Below are 17080 nucleotides of genomic sequence, written 5' to 3' on the forward strand. Positions count from 1 at the left end.
ACTTATTCTGTTACATCTTTCTCCTTTAGAAGAATACTACAATTTCTTTAAAAGCATAGAGGGGAAGACATTTCTTCTTTCCTGGTGTTTTGTCTTGATCCCTCTCCAAGAGTTATCTAAGCTCAGTAAAGCCTTGGGTCTCCTAGACACAATATTAATGGAGAATTTGGACGTTACCTCTCTCTCTTTTTTAAGTGTGAAGGGATTACCTCAATGCCTTGTGGTGATTTCTTTTCATCTTCATTATTAGTCCTCAACTCTGTCTCAAATCGTAATTCTAAACAGATAAACTTTGATTGTTAAATTCATTATTTTATAAAGCCCTATGAACAAGTGAAATTACAGACAGTTACAAACAGGATTCCCAACTCTTAAATCTTTTTATTCATTCTTCTATCCATCTACCCATTCATTCATAATCTATACAGAACATGATCCTATGCTAGGTAGGAAGGAAATACAAAATAAAGTTATATTCCTTCTTGACAAAATATTATATTCTTATGAGAATTTGTTTAAAAAACAAAAAAGTTATCAAGTCAGAATGTGATTGATCTACAAAGGGGATGGAAACACAATATTTTGGGATTCTAGAAATGGCATTTATTTTAGTCGTTGAAAATCAAGAACAATTCCTTGGTGGAGGCTGCATTTAGCTCATCCCTAGATAGGAAGGATTTCTAGAGAAAGTGATGGAAGGGCTTGGGTTTCTGGGAGAATATACAGTTTATACAAATGTGCAGGAACAGGAAAGATGGGCTACGTTTAGCAGTGAATGTTGTAGCAAAGTTAGGTGCATTTGTTGGAAAGGTAGAAATTGAGTGCCTAATAAAAGGTAAGCTGAAATGAGTTTGTGGAGTACCTATAGAGTTCAGAGAGGCTCTCCTGGAGGTCATGCAACTTTATAATCCAGTAGGCACTGAGGACCTTTTAAGTATTTGGGGGCAGATGCAAGGATGTAAGGTGCAAGATTAATCTGTTTCCAGTCAATATGGCATAATACTCCAATCCAAAGGACCTGTCAGAACTACTGAGCAAGCTTTATGTAGACACACCATTTCTCCTGCCCCATAAATTCTGACTCACTAGGTGTGGGATAGAGAATGTGCAGGTGTATTTTGTAAAAGCTCCTAGATGACCGGCTAACACACACATTGAGAAAGAGTTGAGTAGAGAATGCTGAAATGAGAAGATGTAAAGGATTATTAGCTAAGAATAAAGAGTATTGCAATGTGTAGGAAGAACAAAAATGAAGATATAAACCAGAGTTTCTTAATGAGAATTTCACATGCCCCCAGACTTTTGGAGTTTTATGTTCCTATGAGGTTACATGTAATATTTTGAATGTATGTCCCTTTTTTTCTGGATAAAATGATCTAATCATGTGTATAATATTTTCAAAGGAGACTAAAGTCACCCAGTATTAAGAACTATGAGGATCATTTAGTATGAAGTAAATGGGAGAAATTTCATGAATGTACAATTGGAAGTATTTAATGACAGAGTGGATTGCACGGGGATGCAATTTCTGGCAAGAAAGAAAGGCAGATAATATTTCATAAAGTTTTTCTAGCTATTGATACTAAAATAATTAGAATCATCATATTCCCTTTGTGAATTAGCATTAATTTACACTTGGATTTGTATTTCAGTTAATAGAAATTTGATATTAGGCATGGTATGAATGTGTCACCACAGGAAGATGTTGAAGCAGTAGTGAAAAATTTAGAGATGACTACATAGCTTTGGAAAACATTCTTCTAGAAACATAGTTGAACACTTTTGAAGTTAGGGATCAGATTGCTTCCATCTTGTTGCTCTAGTAGAAATGAAAGGAGAAAAATAAAGGTACTGCATTCCTTTTTAAGGAAACAATTTGGAGCTTTTATAAACAGAATCTACTGTGCCCTTAGAACTTAATCACAAGATACACAAAGTTTTGGGGCAGAGGGGTGCATGAAAATGCAGACTTAATTCCAGGTAGTTATTTACCCAGCTAAAAATCAGAAGAAAAAAAGAGTAGATACTGGAGAAAAACTATCAACCTGTCATAAGGAATATTAACAGTTTTGTAGCATCTGATAATAAATGAACCTAACCATAATATAAGGGTATTTTATCTCAACTTTCTCCTTAAATAATACATTTTGCTTAGAAAGATGTACAAATTCCTTTATAACATATTTTATGAAACATTTTAAACATCTGTCTTATTCAGGTGATTCAAATCCTGAAAAGATTAAAACCCTTCCATGTTCAACTGGGAAGATAGTATTCCTGGTTGCAAATGCAGTTAAACCTACTATTCCAATGTTTCTAAACCTACTAGTCTTGAACCATTTTAAAACAATTTAAGATATTTTCACATTGTCTAAAGAAACTAGGTTTTTAACAAAATAAAGTCTGGGAAGGGACAAGAGAAAAAGAAACAAAATAAAGTCTCACGGATCAATGACAGCAAAAGTTCATTTTATAAAATTATAAAATGAAAAATTCCAGACTAAATAGAAAAATAAAAGCAATTATTAAATCTAATCACCAGAGAATATCTCCTGTTATCGTACAATGTAAACTCATATGTTCTATCTCTTTCCTCATCACATACATGCGCTCAGTATTTTAATAATCTTTTGTAACTTGTTTTTCAATTGTTATATCCTAAGTAAATACTATATGCTTATTATGTTATTTTTTGATACACTAATATAATTTAACCAGTCAGCCCACAAGTGTACATTGAATTTACTTCCACCTTATTTTTCACCAATATGAATAGTATTATGTTGATAAATGCACTTACATATAATTATATGTAATGATTCCCTGGGGATATTAATTGGAATAGATGATAATGGCCTGAATGAAGATGATGGCAGTGGGATTAGAAAGGCAAAGAGGTATCAGAGAGGTAGAATTAACAGAGCCAAGTGATTGACTGTAGAGTGGAATGGTATCTGGAAAACTTAAACCAAAATAATTACCTCCTCACATTATGCTGTTGCTCTGTTTTTCTCTACTCATCTGATCTATGACATTTATTTCTTTCATGGGAAGGAAGAAGCAATCAAGAATAGAATAAACAGAAGTGCCTGTTAGATTATTTTTTAAACATATAGCAAGTATAATGAACTCTAAACAAATTGATCTGGTTTGGAAAAGATGGACTCATAAGAAACAAATGATTTTACTTTTAATTTCTAAAGTGCATGGACAGAAATATTGGCTTAATCCTAGAGACCTGGATCATAGAATTTATCATAGTTAACTATCAAATAGAGAAGACTTTAGGATATGATCTGAAAGTAGTTATCCATCACATAGAACACCATGAAACTTTCCAGACTGGGGTCAGTAAAGAGACTAATGTCCTAGAGAGAGAAGAGAAAATTGAATATAGGCAAATATTCCCTATTTCACTCCTAGTTTTACAGTCTCTAGGGGAGGCAGTGAAAATCAGAGATGTGTAATTCCACCTTTATTATACACTAAATTATCATACATTCCAGAATACTCTAGTCCATTTTAATATTGTAGATACAATAGTAATAACCATTGTTCTAGATTTTCTTTTCCTTTTCAGTGAGTGAATTAAAAACCTTGAAAACTGGAATTTTTTTTATATAGCTTATCCAAAAGTAGCATAGGGCATAGTCTTTTCTGTTTTTCTAAGGTTCATTCAGAACCTTTTTCTTCCTTTGTCTTTATGCAGATAATCAAGTCCTTGGTCCTTAGCAAATAGACTCATTTATTCATTCACTCAGTCAACAGATACATTAAATACCTTCCATATGGCAAGTGAATTATTTTAAGTTGTAGAATTACTTTCAGCTACAATTTATTGTATTTTATTTCTTTAATGTTAATTGAACATATCACAACCTTTATGCTGGTTGGAGCATATGCTTCACACAGATCTCACTTAATATTTTAGGATTATAATTAGAAATAAACAAAGCAGGCCTGGTATGGTACCTCACACCTGTGAATACTAGCACTTTGGAAGGCTGAGGCAGGCTGATCACCTGAGGTCAGGAGTTAGACACCAGCCTGGCCAACATGGCGAAACCTGACTCTACTAAAAATACAAAAACTAGCTGGGCATAGTGGCACATGCCTATAATGGCAGCTACTTAGGAGGCTGAGGCAGGAGAATCACTTGAACCCAGTAGGCAGAGATTGCAGTGAGCCAAGATCGTGCCACTGTACTCCAGCTTAAGTGACAGAGCAAGAGTCAAAACAAAAACAAAAATACAAAGCACAGACACACACAAACACACCTACCTACAAGCCTGTAGGAAATTGATGATGGTGCTAAAGAAACAGTTCAGAAAGACTATAATGGCACATCTTTTCAAAATCATTGACTAAAATCACCAAGAGAAAAACAAGTATGATTTCTTTGTTAGTGCTTCTAATACCCTTCCTTAGAGTTCATGTGGAACAGAGAATCCGGTGAAATTTGGTGCTTTGCATCATTACTAAGCTCATATCTGCAAGCTAATCATGTGTGATAAGGCTAAAATGTAAAAGCTTTTGAATCAATAGCTCTTTCAGATGATATTCTGATAAAATTACTTCATTTACTTTCCTAACTAATTTATGTAAGTGGAAAGATTAAGAGAAAAACTTATATTAGGAGTAACAGGATCCAAAGAGTGTATTGGACTTCATTGTTTTAGTTGGCATCTTTGTAAGCCCTTTAATAATCTGATCTCAGAAACGTCTATCTTAGACAGGGGTGTACTTTCTGGCTTCATTTACTTGAAAATAAGTTAGGGTCATAAGCAGAGGTTAGGTTACTTCTACCTGGAAATTAGTCAGAAATTTCATTTTGCCCTTTGGTGTTGCTCTTCTGCCCCCACACCTCAACACACCTTCTGTCGAACAATCCTAAAGCTCCTTTTCATGCATCATGGCAGTTTAAAAGAATCTGAAATTGTGGATTTCCATATTTACATAATTATATACTGAATATATAATATAATAGGGTAGGGTAAAGTGTTTTTAAAAGATGTGACATCTTAAAGAAAATCCAGAGATATCATAAGTGACTCTAATTTATTGGCAAATTTCAGACTACGTTGTTAGTCATATTTCTGCTAGAAGAAACCTACTTTCCATTTTGTGTTTTCTCATTTGCATTACTGCAAAGTTATTCATGCATATGAAAAGGATATTATTCATCTCCATATTCCTTTCTCTCCTTATTCCAAACCCAATGGGTTTATGAGTTATACATAAAGAAACACACTGCTATATCTGTATATTTATACATAGATATCTATATGATTCAAATTTGATATTACAGCTGGATAGCAACCCCAAGTGATAACATTATGTGCCACATGTGTCTTATTACATCATTAATGACATACCAAAATTGTCAAATATGTTGAAATCCAATAATTATAACTGACAAGCTTTAGCATGATTTGCCTCCGTTGGGAATGGAAAAAAAAAATAGAGAGGAATGTATTTCTGAATTATTCCTCAACGTGCATATGGCTGTATGATAAGCTCTTGTTTCTTATCTGCTAATATTTTTAGTGAGATGCTGTTTTCAGAGTATTTGTGGTAACTGATTTCTGAAGTTTTTATGTGCATAAAGCCATATCATCATCTCAATTGAAATTCCAGTGCTATCCCAGAAAGAACTACGAAGGTGAACTGAAGAAAAATGACCAACCTGACAGGGCTTGTCCTTTTCTCTAATGTTTGATTCTTCTTATCCTAATATCCCAGGAAATTATTTCATTTGAAAGTTCAGGCATAATTCACAGAAAAACATTTTGTCTTTTCCATTCTCCAGTTCTACTTCTACCCCTTAGGAAAGCAAATACAATTGCTTCAGTTCCTGAAAGGTTTTCCTCAAAATATCTTGGCATTTGCAAGGCAGAAGAAAATAGGGTTGACAGTGAATTCCATGGGCACAACCCTCATTCATGACAATGATAAAGTATTCAAGAATTCTCACCCTTTGTGTCCTGCTTTATCTGTGTTTAGGGATGGCATGAAGGAAGAGAAAGAGAAAGCTTATACTTTTCTCTTTAAAATTAATTTTCATTTAGCCATTAAAGAGTGGAATAGTTTTTAAGCCCAGAAGACATTGTAATTGCATTTTCCTTTTCAATAATTGTAGCAGATATTAAAGTGAAGAGACAATGGCAGTGACATACAGAATAACCTGGTTTCCTAGATGGACCCACTTGTCGGAGATCAAACGGCTACAGCACATTTAGGGTTACACTCTCTTTCCCTTCCTCCTTATTCTCAACTGTAGTGGAGCTTTCTCCAAAGTTGCCATGGTAACAGTATATCTGGCTGCTAGCTCTGTCGTAAGTTATTGAACTGAGACTGGCTTTTGGTTTAGCAGATAATTAGGTTCTGTCTCACAGGTTCATTTTCCTGTGACTGGGACGTGAATATGACCTACAGCTGGCCTCAATTTCAGTGTCACAGACAAAACTTTAACCCTTCCAAGCTCCTCTGGCACACTCCTATGCATTGCTTATGTGTTAAAGGAAGTCCAGTGTCGCTCACCCATACCTTGGGGAGGATTACCAAGTCCTCATTTTATTTTTTATCTTCAGCGTAACACTAAAGAAAATATGGTTAAATTGTACACATAGAGCATTTTCAAAATTAAAAATATATCAAGAACATGATATATATTTTATATATACTACATGAAACTTTTCATAGTCATGTTATTTCCAATTTTTAAGCCACACTGAAATTTCTTTTTTTACAATTAGGAATGCACAGAATTTAAATTCAAAACCTCTATGCTCAGGAATATTAGGTGGGTACTTCTATTCTCAGCTTTGAGAACTGTCTGCCAGTTCATTCACACCCTTGTCTCTACTTTTATATACCCTGAACTATAGCTGACATTGAAAGGTTCCATTGGAGTCTCAGGCAGACCCATGTGACAAGGAACACAGCTACCAGTCTCCTAAATGCCAACATGTCCACTCAGGGCTTAAATCTTCCTGGTTTGGAAAACCAGGAAGTTTTTTCTTTTGCATGTTGTATTTGGAAGATTTCAATCAGTTAAATAACAGCTCTTTGTTTAAGACAAAGAAAGAAACATTACTTTGGGAACAGATACTGAATTCACAATATCCATGGCAACACAGAGAGCTGTGGAGTTAGTAAGAGAAGGTGTACCTTTCTATGTCAAACAATGGGAAAGACCTTCAAGGAAATCTGTTTAAAATTTTTAGTGTATATCGCCTAGAAGCTTAACATGAAAGGATAAGAAAGAAATAGGGAGAGTTGAGTTTACCAGAATTAAAACATGAATTAAAGGAATTCCATAGTGTAATTGGCTGAAGAATCACCTAACCACGTTAATAGTGATAGGTAAAATTTATGAAAGGGAAGATTAGAAAATTCAGCAACTGCATGTTGGACTTAAGATGTGTGTGCAGGCACGTGTGTGCATATGTCGCTCATAGATTGTTTTCTGTTTTAATCTGTGCGTTTCATACTCAAACTCTAGATGACAAGAGCACCTCAAAGATAGCAGCCTCAGGGAGTAGCCATGGCCCCAGAGTTGTCCCATGAATGCAGAGACCTTAGTGGAGGAGGCTGAGGTCAGAATGGCCAGAGTTTTTAAAAAGTAAAAAGGGGAGCTGATATGTGAGGACCGAGTGCTGTGCACTATTTTCCACTGAACTGACCTTCTTTTAGCTTCTAATCTCAAGCACATAGCACCTGCTGTTTTCATATTAAAGAACAGTGTTTGTTGAATGAATATATAAATTCTTCCCAAATCTCTGTTCCATGTGGTAAGAACACAGTTAGCATTCAATTATAAAGAGGACTTAGAAAGTCTGCAAGCATTTTTTTGATAAAAAAAAAAAGAAATCCTTTTAACTGTCTTCTTATGGTTCCCGGTAATGTCTAAGCCCAAAAAACTCAGGTCATTTCTTGCCTGCACTGTTGCAATTGCCTCATAATAATTGTTTTTCTCCTTTATCAACCACAGTCATCTCCACTACATAAAGAAGAGAGGGTGCTAAAGTGTAAATTATTTCAAATCAGCAGCCTCCTCATAATTTGCCAGTGGTTTTCATGTCATTAGAATAACAAGCAAAATTCCTTGCTTGTGAAGCCATATATGGCCTTGCCCCTGTCTACCTTACTGGCATCATCTCTCATGACTCATCCCCTTTTTCACTCTCCACCTTGCCTTTTCCCAACCATGCCTGCTAGTCAACTTTAGCCCTTGTGTTCCCTCTTCCAGGAATTGCATTCTTACCAGGAATTGCATGACTCACTTCTTTACTTTATTCTGATCTCTCTGCTCAAATGTGATCTTTTTAGAGACACCTTTCCTAACCATTTTAAAAAGCACCTCATTCACTGTTGGACACCTCTCCTGCTTTTTCTTCATGATACGTATTACTTCCTGATATTGTATTAGACAACAAGCAAATAAGTATATGCCTATATGCTGTTCCCACTAAAATATAAGCTCTTTTTGAACAGGAGCCTGGATTATTTATGAGTATATCCCTAGTGCCCAAAACCTAGTAGACTGGTCCCTATTAGGGCTTTAATAAATACTGGATTCATTTGTTGAATGAATCAATAATTGAATAAGAATATCCAGGTAGAGTATCTGGGCAGCCCAACCCATTTGAAGCCCGTACATCATTTCTCTGACATAATGAATGCAATTATTCTTCTACATGATGAAATTACATGAGTACATGAGGATAAAATTAAGCACATAGTTTAGATTTCTTCAAGTCTCTTCCTTAGATTAAGGAAAAACAAAGAAATGGAGCTTATTCCTACCTCATTCTTACATGAACTAAATCCAGAATAAAGCATCATCCATATACCAAACACATCCCTACCCCAGCCACTCATGGAATACTTTATCTGTAAAGGGACAGATAGTAAATATTTTTGGCTGTGGGGACCATACAGTCTGTGTTACTACCACTCAGCACTTCTGTTGAGGTGTGAAATCAGCCTTAGACAACACATAAACAAATGGGTGTGGCTGTGTTCCAATAAAATGTTACTTATAAAACCTGAAAATCAGCAGATTTAGCACACAGGCTCTAGTTTGCTGACCCTTGAATTAGAGAGTCTTCCCCCAAATCCTCTTCCGAGTTATTGAGAGACTGCCCATGGGACCATGGCTCCCTCATTTGGTTCCTTTATGAAATGAGACAAATTCAGGGATAGCTGGAGGGCAGAACACCTACCTGTGACATGACTATTGAGCCTGATTTCTTGCCTCTTATCTCTTTAAACTGAATCAGGTCTTAACTATAAACTGTCTCTAAAGTAGCAATAACTGGGCCATGTTAAACACTCCCAATGACAAAATTTCTTCTTGGTGAATGAATGAATGTTGGTATATGTTTAGCAATTGACTCTCTTACTGATTTCTATAGTGTAAATTCTCCCATCCTAGTCATCTGAAACTAACAATATGATGTCACTTAATGTAGAGTTGGGAAAAGACAGTCTCTTGAATCAGTATGAGCTAGTTCCAGCCCACTGCTGAATACATATTTAAAAGCTACAATAACTCTACCATTGCAGAGTCTGCAGGAAAGAGTAGTGGACTTGATAGGAGCAATGGCCTAGATAGTCTTTTGGAATGCCAATAAATAATGAAAAAGTATGTAAATATAATGCTCTATAGAAAGCTCTCAAGTTCAGCGCTTGGTTAAAATACATACTCAGTAAATGGTAACTATTATCATCTTAGTTTAAGTTATTGCAAGCATCAAAATTAAATGTTTAGCTACACACTCAATCCAATTTTAATGTCATTGTGTCAATAAGGCCTCTTAACATTGAAGCAACAAAGATAAAGGAATTTTTTGTAGCTATTCACAATTCTGCCCAGCTCAAGGTAAAGATAGCAGCAAAATACTCCAACTAGAATAAAAGAAGTCTCCACTTGACTGCAGCTCTTCACAACACTTCACAAGGGTCAAGCTGTGTTAGTTTCCTTCAGTGTTAAACAGAATGCATCTTAGAAGAATAGCTCAATTATTGATTGAATAGTAGGTTCAAGTTGACTATAATCCCAACTTAAGACCAGGGATGGGTCAACAGAAGGGTAAAATTTTCTAATCAAGCCTCGAGGCAAACACTCAGAAGTAGTAATATGGATATCTTATATTATTTTGTCACATATAATACTGTTGCAGCCCAGTTGTGCAAAACTGGTAAAATAAAAGGCAAAAATATTGACATCAGTTTGGGTAACTGGATTCCAAAATGAACATCCATCTAAGAGAAATTAATGAAAAGTACATGGACCTTGAAAGACATTAATACACAGTTTAGGTTTAAACACTCAGTTTTTGGTAGAAAAGATTAGTATATGCTGATTTAACACTACAAAAGTGCTGTTTCAGCTATTTATTCTCAAACCTCCTTCACCCATTCCCTTCAATCTATAAAGCTTTCTTCACGTCTACAGAAGGTATGACTTAGTGTTTGGTCTGTGAAATAAAGTTAAAAAGGAAGCATTTTTTTCTTTACTTTCTAGTTAGTGTTGATATTTTTCTCATGCTTCTATTAGTGCATAATTCAGATACATTAGTTTTGAAGTTTTTAATCTGCTCTGCTTCTTGCAGGCTCTCTGTTCTAGATCAACATTATGTATGGAACACCAGCCAAGTCCTGGGCAGAATCCTCTCCATTGTCCAAATATTACTGAATCAGTTGAGTTTTCTCTGTTTTCAATGAATTATTCCATGTATTTCTTTGCTACATTTTATTTTGGCTTTCTGTTCATAGTAAATGATAGCTTTGTTTCTAAAAAATGTCTATTATGAAAATTCCAAATATATGCAAATTAGAGAGAATAGCATAATGAATCTCTGTGCTTATCACACATATAGGTTTAATGACTTAACATATATCAATTTATGGCCAATCTGGTTTCATTTATACAACCTTTCGCTCATTCCTAACTCCATGGATTATTTTGAAGTGAATTCATGCGTCATATAATATGCATACATCAATAAATATTAAGGTATGCATCTTTAAAAGAAAGCACCATTTTTTAAACCTCAGTAGCATAATGGCTCCTACAGATATTTACAGAACTTTCCTAGTATTATCAAATTCTATGTCTGCAAACTTCTGATTGTCTCATTTTTTGTTTTTACTGTTAATTTGTTTGAATGAAGATGGCGTTCGATTGACGTTTTTAAAGTCCTTTTTAATCTATTTGTCCACTTTCAGTTAATCTTTTACAACTTATTTATTGATGGAACTGTGTTATTTGTCCTTTATTGTTTCTCTCATTCTGGAATTTGCTGTAATGTCATTAACCACGTTCTTCTTTCCTGTATTTTCTGTAAGCTTTGAGCTAGACTGAAATATTTTAATCAGATTCCTTTTTTTGGTTTTAGCAGGATTTATTCATACATCATAAAATTTGAAAAAAAAAGAAATAACAGAAAGAGGACATGCATTTTTAATTTTTTTATAAAAACAGATAATGAATAATATTGTAATAAATCCCAACAGAGCATAGAGAACCTGACTTTACTGAAGTTAGTGGGAGGATGTTTGTGATTTTAAAAGTATGTATTATGGTTATGTCATCTAGAAATCAAATATTCAAGCTCATATGTTAAAATTAGTCATCATTACATTTTTCAAAAATAAAAAATCAAATAGGCCAGGCACAGTGACTCATACCTGTTATCTCAGCACTTTGGGAGGCTGAGGCAGGTGGATCATGAGGTGAGGAGATCAAGACCATCCTGGCTAACAAGGTGAAACCCTGTCTCTACTGAAAAATACAAAAACTTACCCAATTGTGGTGGCACGCATCTGTAGTCCCAGCTACTTGGGAGGCTGAGGCAGGAGAATCACTTGAACCTGGGAGGTGGAGGTTGCGGCAAGCCCAGATCACACCACTGCTCCAGTCAGGGCGACAGAGTGAGACTTTATCAAACAAACAAACAAACAAACAAACAAACAAATAAATAAATAAATAAATAAATAAATCCAACCCAACCTTAACCATCAGTGATTCCATCAACTGAGCAAATTTGAGTAGCATTACCCTAGTGAATATTAGACTATGGATTATTCTACTCATGTATCTGAAATTGGATTATAATATGAAGAACTTTCTGAACAAATAAAAGATACATATTTAGACCTTCTCCAATCTATAAGAATACTTGGTATTGTCAGAATAATGAATGAGGAATATCGTTTTAGAACCAGACTTCTTTGATGAGCTTTAGGAAGACCAATATGGATCAGATAATAGGGGCAATTCAAAGCATCAGAATTTTGGTGGAATCTTGTGGTGAAGCACAATGAACCCTTACATCCTGCCCTAAGAGAATAGAGTTCAGAAGTGGGGCACGGTGGCTCACACCTGTAATCCCAGCACTTTGGGAAGCTGAGCTGGGCGGATCACCTGAGGTTGGGAGTTCAAGACCAGTTTGACCAACATGGAGAAACCCCGTCTCTACTAAAAATACAAAATTAGCCAGGCGTAGTGGCACATGCCTGTAATCCCAGCTACTCAGGAGGCTAAGGCAGGAGAATCACTTGAACCTGGGAAGCTGAGGTTGCGGTTAGCCAAGATCATGCCATTGCACTCCAGCCTGGGCAACAAGAGCAAAACTCCGTCCCCCCATCCCCCCCAAAAAAAAGAAAAGAAAAGAAAATAGAGTTAAGATAAAACTATGAAGGCACAATATGAAATGTCAGTTGTCTTTGCAAAATGTAAGTATATGTGTATTCTTGGGAATGGAGAAAAAGTATGTAATTATTTGTGGCTTTTCAAAAATTTATGGCTTTTAAAAAACCACCTCTATAGTGCCTTTTTGATTTCTCTTATTAAAAAAAAAAATAGTAGTCTTTAATTTATAGTTAGCACATTATGATAGAACTTTAATCTCATATCTCACTTGATAGAAATGAAAGAATACATTTTCCCATTATATATTGATTAGAGTTAATTAATTATAGTTAGTATTCGATTTACATTGATGCCTTTTGTTCAAATCTTCAGTATTATGTATAAATATACCAATTATTCAATAAAAGATCACTTAAAATTAGACCCATATTGTTTTGAAACTGTTAGAGAATATCTTCTTTGAACTCTGAGAGCTGTATTATATTAGGTTAATTAGTTATGTTCAAATTCTGAATTTCCTTGAATCTATTTTAATTCTATATTAAAATTGGAGAGGTTTTTCCAGAAAAGTTACATAAATTCACCAAAGGCAGTGGGGATTTTGACCTGCTTCTTGTACTTCTTTTTCCTACCGCTTTTGCCCCCAAAGGAAGAATATAAACATTCTGCTTGCTGTAGCACATTGCTTTGTTATGATATATTATTGTTACCACTTTTTTTCCTTAAAAAACAAAAAGAATGTTTCTATGTTTTAATTAAGCTCCTTCATCTAATATGTAATTTTAAAGCTATTATTTCATATAATATCTAACTGGAGCAGGCTGAACCTTTGGACAAAATGATGCAGTTATAATGAAAATAGAAAAGCAAAGGCCAGGTGCAATGGCTCACCCCTGTAATCCCAGGACTTTGGGAGGCCAAGGTGGTTGGATCACTTGAGGTCAGGAATTCAAGACCAGCCTAGCCAACATGGCGAAACCCCATCTCTACTGAAAATACAAAAATTAGCCAGGCGTGGTGGTAGACACCTATAATCCCAGCTACTCTGGAGACTGAGGCAGGAGAATCACTTGAACCCAGAGGCGGAGGTTGCAGTGAGATCATGCCACTGTACTCCAGCCTGGGCAACAGAGCGATACTCCATCTCAAAAAAAAAAAAAAAAAAAAAAGGCCTTTTCCCAAGATGGTGCTGAAAGTGAAGAAGGAAGCTCCTGCCCCTCCTAAAGCCAAAGCCAAAGTGAAGGCTTTCAAGGCCAAGAAGGCAGTGTTGAAAGGTGTCCACAGCCACAAAATAAAGAAGATCTGCATGTCACCCACCTTCTGGCAGCCCAAGACACTGCGACTCCGGAGGCAACCCAAATATCCCTGGAAGAACGCCCCCAGGAGAAACAAACTTGACCACTATGCTATCATCAGGTTTCCGCTGACCACTGAGTCCGCCATGAAGAAGACAGAAGACAACAACACACTTGTGTTCACTGTGGATGTTAAAGCCAAAAAGCACCAGATCAAACAGGCTGTGACGAAGCTCTGTGACATTGATGTGGCCAAAATCAACACTCTGATTCGGCCTGATAGAGAGAGGAAGGCATGGGTTCGACTGGCTCCTGATTACGATGCTTTGGATGTTGCCAACAAAATTGAGATCATCTAAACTGAGTCCAGCTGGCTAATTCTAAATATATGTATACCTTTTCACCATTTTAACAAAAAAGAGAAAGAAAAGCATAGCTGTAGGCAGCTTCAAGCTTATAATTTCTACAGAGCAATAGCAAGAAGATACTCTGTACAAAGTTAAGTCAGAGATTATTGCACATCTCATGATGGGATTCTTTTTTAAAAAGTTTTCTTTTATTGAGATCCACACTCAACAGATTTTTTTAATTGTAAACTGCATTATCATTGATGATACGCACAGTGTTACACAGCAGATTTCTAGAGTTTATTCATCTTGCTTAACTAAAACTTTATGCCTATTGAATAGTAACTCCCCATTTCTCCCTTTCCCCAGCTTCTTACAACACCATTACCTTTTGGTCTATGAATGTGACTATTTTAGATACATCATGTAAGTGGAAGCATGAACTGTTTGTCTTTCTGTTTCTAGCTTATTTCATTCAGCATAATGACGCTCAGGTCATCGATGCCATCCCACATTGCAGAATTGCCTTTTTTACAAAATGGCTAAATAGTATTGCCTTGTATATACCACATTTCTTTATCCATTTCATCTATTGATGGACATTAAGGATGCTTCCATATTTTGGCTGCTGTGAATAGTACTTCATTGTGCTATTCACGGGAGTGCTAATATCTCTTTGGGATCTTGATTTCAATTCTTTTGGATATATAGCTGAAAGTGATATTGCTGGATCATATGGTAAATATTTTTTTCAATAGTTTTAGGGGTACATTGGCTTTTAGCTACATGGATGAATTATATAGTGGTACAGTCTGGGCTTTTAGTGTATCTGTCACCCGAATAGTGTACATAGTACCCAATATGTAATTTTTAATCCCTCATTTCTCTAGTTTTTATTTTTATTTTTATTTTTTTGGTAGTGGATGGGGTTTTACTCTTGTCACCCAGGCTGCAGTGCAATGGCACAATCTCGGCTCACTGCAAACTCTGCCTCCAGGTTCAAGCAATTCTCCTGCCTCAGCTTCCAGACTAACTGGAATTACAGGCATGCACCACCATGCCTGGCTAATTTTTAGTAGAGATGGGGTTTCACCATGTTGGCCAAGCTAGTCTTGAACTCCTGACCTCAGGTGATCCACCTGCCTCGGCCTCCCAAAGTGCTGGGATCACAGGCGTGAGCCACCGCGCCTGGCCTATTTATAATTTTTTGAGGAAACTTCATACTATTTCCCCGTAGCTGCACCATTTTGCATTTCTGCCTACAGTGTGCGGGGGTTACAATTTCTCCGGGTCCTTACCAATAGTTGTCTTTTTTTTTTTTTTTAAATAGCCATCCTGGCAGATGTGAGGTGGTATTTTATCAGAGTTTTCATTCGCATTTGCCTGATAACTAATGACATAGAACATTTTTTGGTATATCTGCTGGCCACCTGTATGTCTTTTTTGGAGAAACATCTATTCAAGTTTCTAGTTTACTTTTAAATTGGATTATTTGCTTTTTGCTATTGAGTTGTTTCATTTCCTTATATATTTTGGAGCTTAACACCATATCAAATGGGATATTTTGTAACATATCAGGGCCATGAAATTAGCTATCTTAAGAAAGATGCTTTTGTGTTGTTTTTTATGACAATTCTGATTAGAGACATGTAAAATGCAGCTTATACCAAGGAAGAGGCTAGCTTTTATTGAATAATAAAACCTGTATTTTGAGAGCTTTACTCAAGAACCTACAATTCAGTTGAATATAAAGAAATGGCGATTACTTAGGAAGACTTGGAAGGTATATTTCAGAAGCTGATGTGACAGTACTTACTGAGAATTACAGTGGAAAAAGGAAATTTCTCTTTTGAATGTTCAAGTAAATTTGCATTAAATTTAATTGTTGTCAAATGTGTAGTTTATATTCTTTGTGACAATATTTAATTTCGTTTATGTTCATTTATGATTTGTATGAAAGGGTTTTTGTGGGAATTGATTCGTAACAAAATGCCAATTCTCATGCTACACGATTAAAATTCTGTTAGTGATAGAGCTGCTTTTCATAAAGACGATACTTTCCATTAATATTTGAAAGTGAGCATTCCTTACTTTACCCTGATAATGACAAACACATGGATGGGAGGATGGGAGCCAACACTATCCAACCTTCAGTGTTTTGTCTTAGATACTTCAGTTTTCTATTTTGTAAACTTGTATTTGTCCAGCTAATTGGATTACATTGAGTGATCTCGTGTTTTTAGGCAATAACAAATCTTTGTAAGAGCCAGATCTAAGACTTTGGCCTATCATGTATGCAAGCTAGGCTTTATTAGTTACCATTTTAAAGAAATATTAATGGTGACCAAAGCAGAATCTTAAGAGTTAGATAACACCTTTAAAATCACCCACCCTCTCTGAGGCTGAAATTTAAAATCACCCACCTCTCTGAGGCTAAGATGTATTCCTTAACAATACATCTCTCTGGCTTATAGCATTATAATTAAGGAATTAACATTTTCTAAGATAGGGAACTTACTACTTTCATAGGCAACTAATGACATTTTTGTATCACTCTGATTTTTAGGAAGTTCTTTCTTATTTGAACTCAGTTTTGTCTCTGGACTAATACCAAATATGTCTATATGACAGCACTTTGAATATTCAAGGTCAGTTTTCATGTACCTCTCCCCAGACAAACCTTTAATTTGTTACAGTAAATGTTTAAGGATCTCTGAAATTATGGCATTATTGTTATGCACCTATATGGACTTATGATAAAGGTTTCCAGAACACAA

General features: G+C 35.6%; 1 protein-coding gene across 1 annotated transcript; it reads left to right on the plus strand.

Annotated features, from left to right (window-relative positions):
* The first annotated feature begins 12872 nt into the window (after nt 1–12872).
* Nucleotides 12873–14861, plus strand: LOC105711839 (large ribosomal subunit protein uL23-like). Its single transcript, XM_064380047.1, has one exon. It carries the CDS (start codon nt 13764–13766, stop codon nt 14313–14315), a length of 552 nt encoding a protein of 183 aa, XP_064236117.1. The 5' UTR covers nt 12873–13763; the 3' UTR covers nt 14316–14861.
* The last annotated feature ends 2219 nt before the right edge of the window (nt 14862–17080 follow it).

The sequence above is a fragment of the Aotus nancymaae genome, unplaced genomic scaffold, assembly GCF_030222135.1.
Source record: "Aotus nancymaae isolate 86718 unplaced genomic scaffold, 86718_ANA_hifiasm-v0.15.2.pri h1tg000022l_1, whole genome shotgun sequence".
Taxonomy (NCBI): Eukaryota; Metazoa; Chordata; class Mammalia; order Primates; family Aotidae; genus Aotus; species Aotus nancymaae.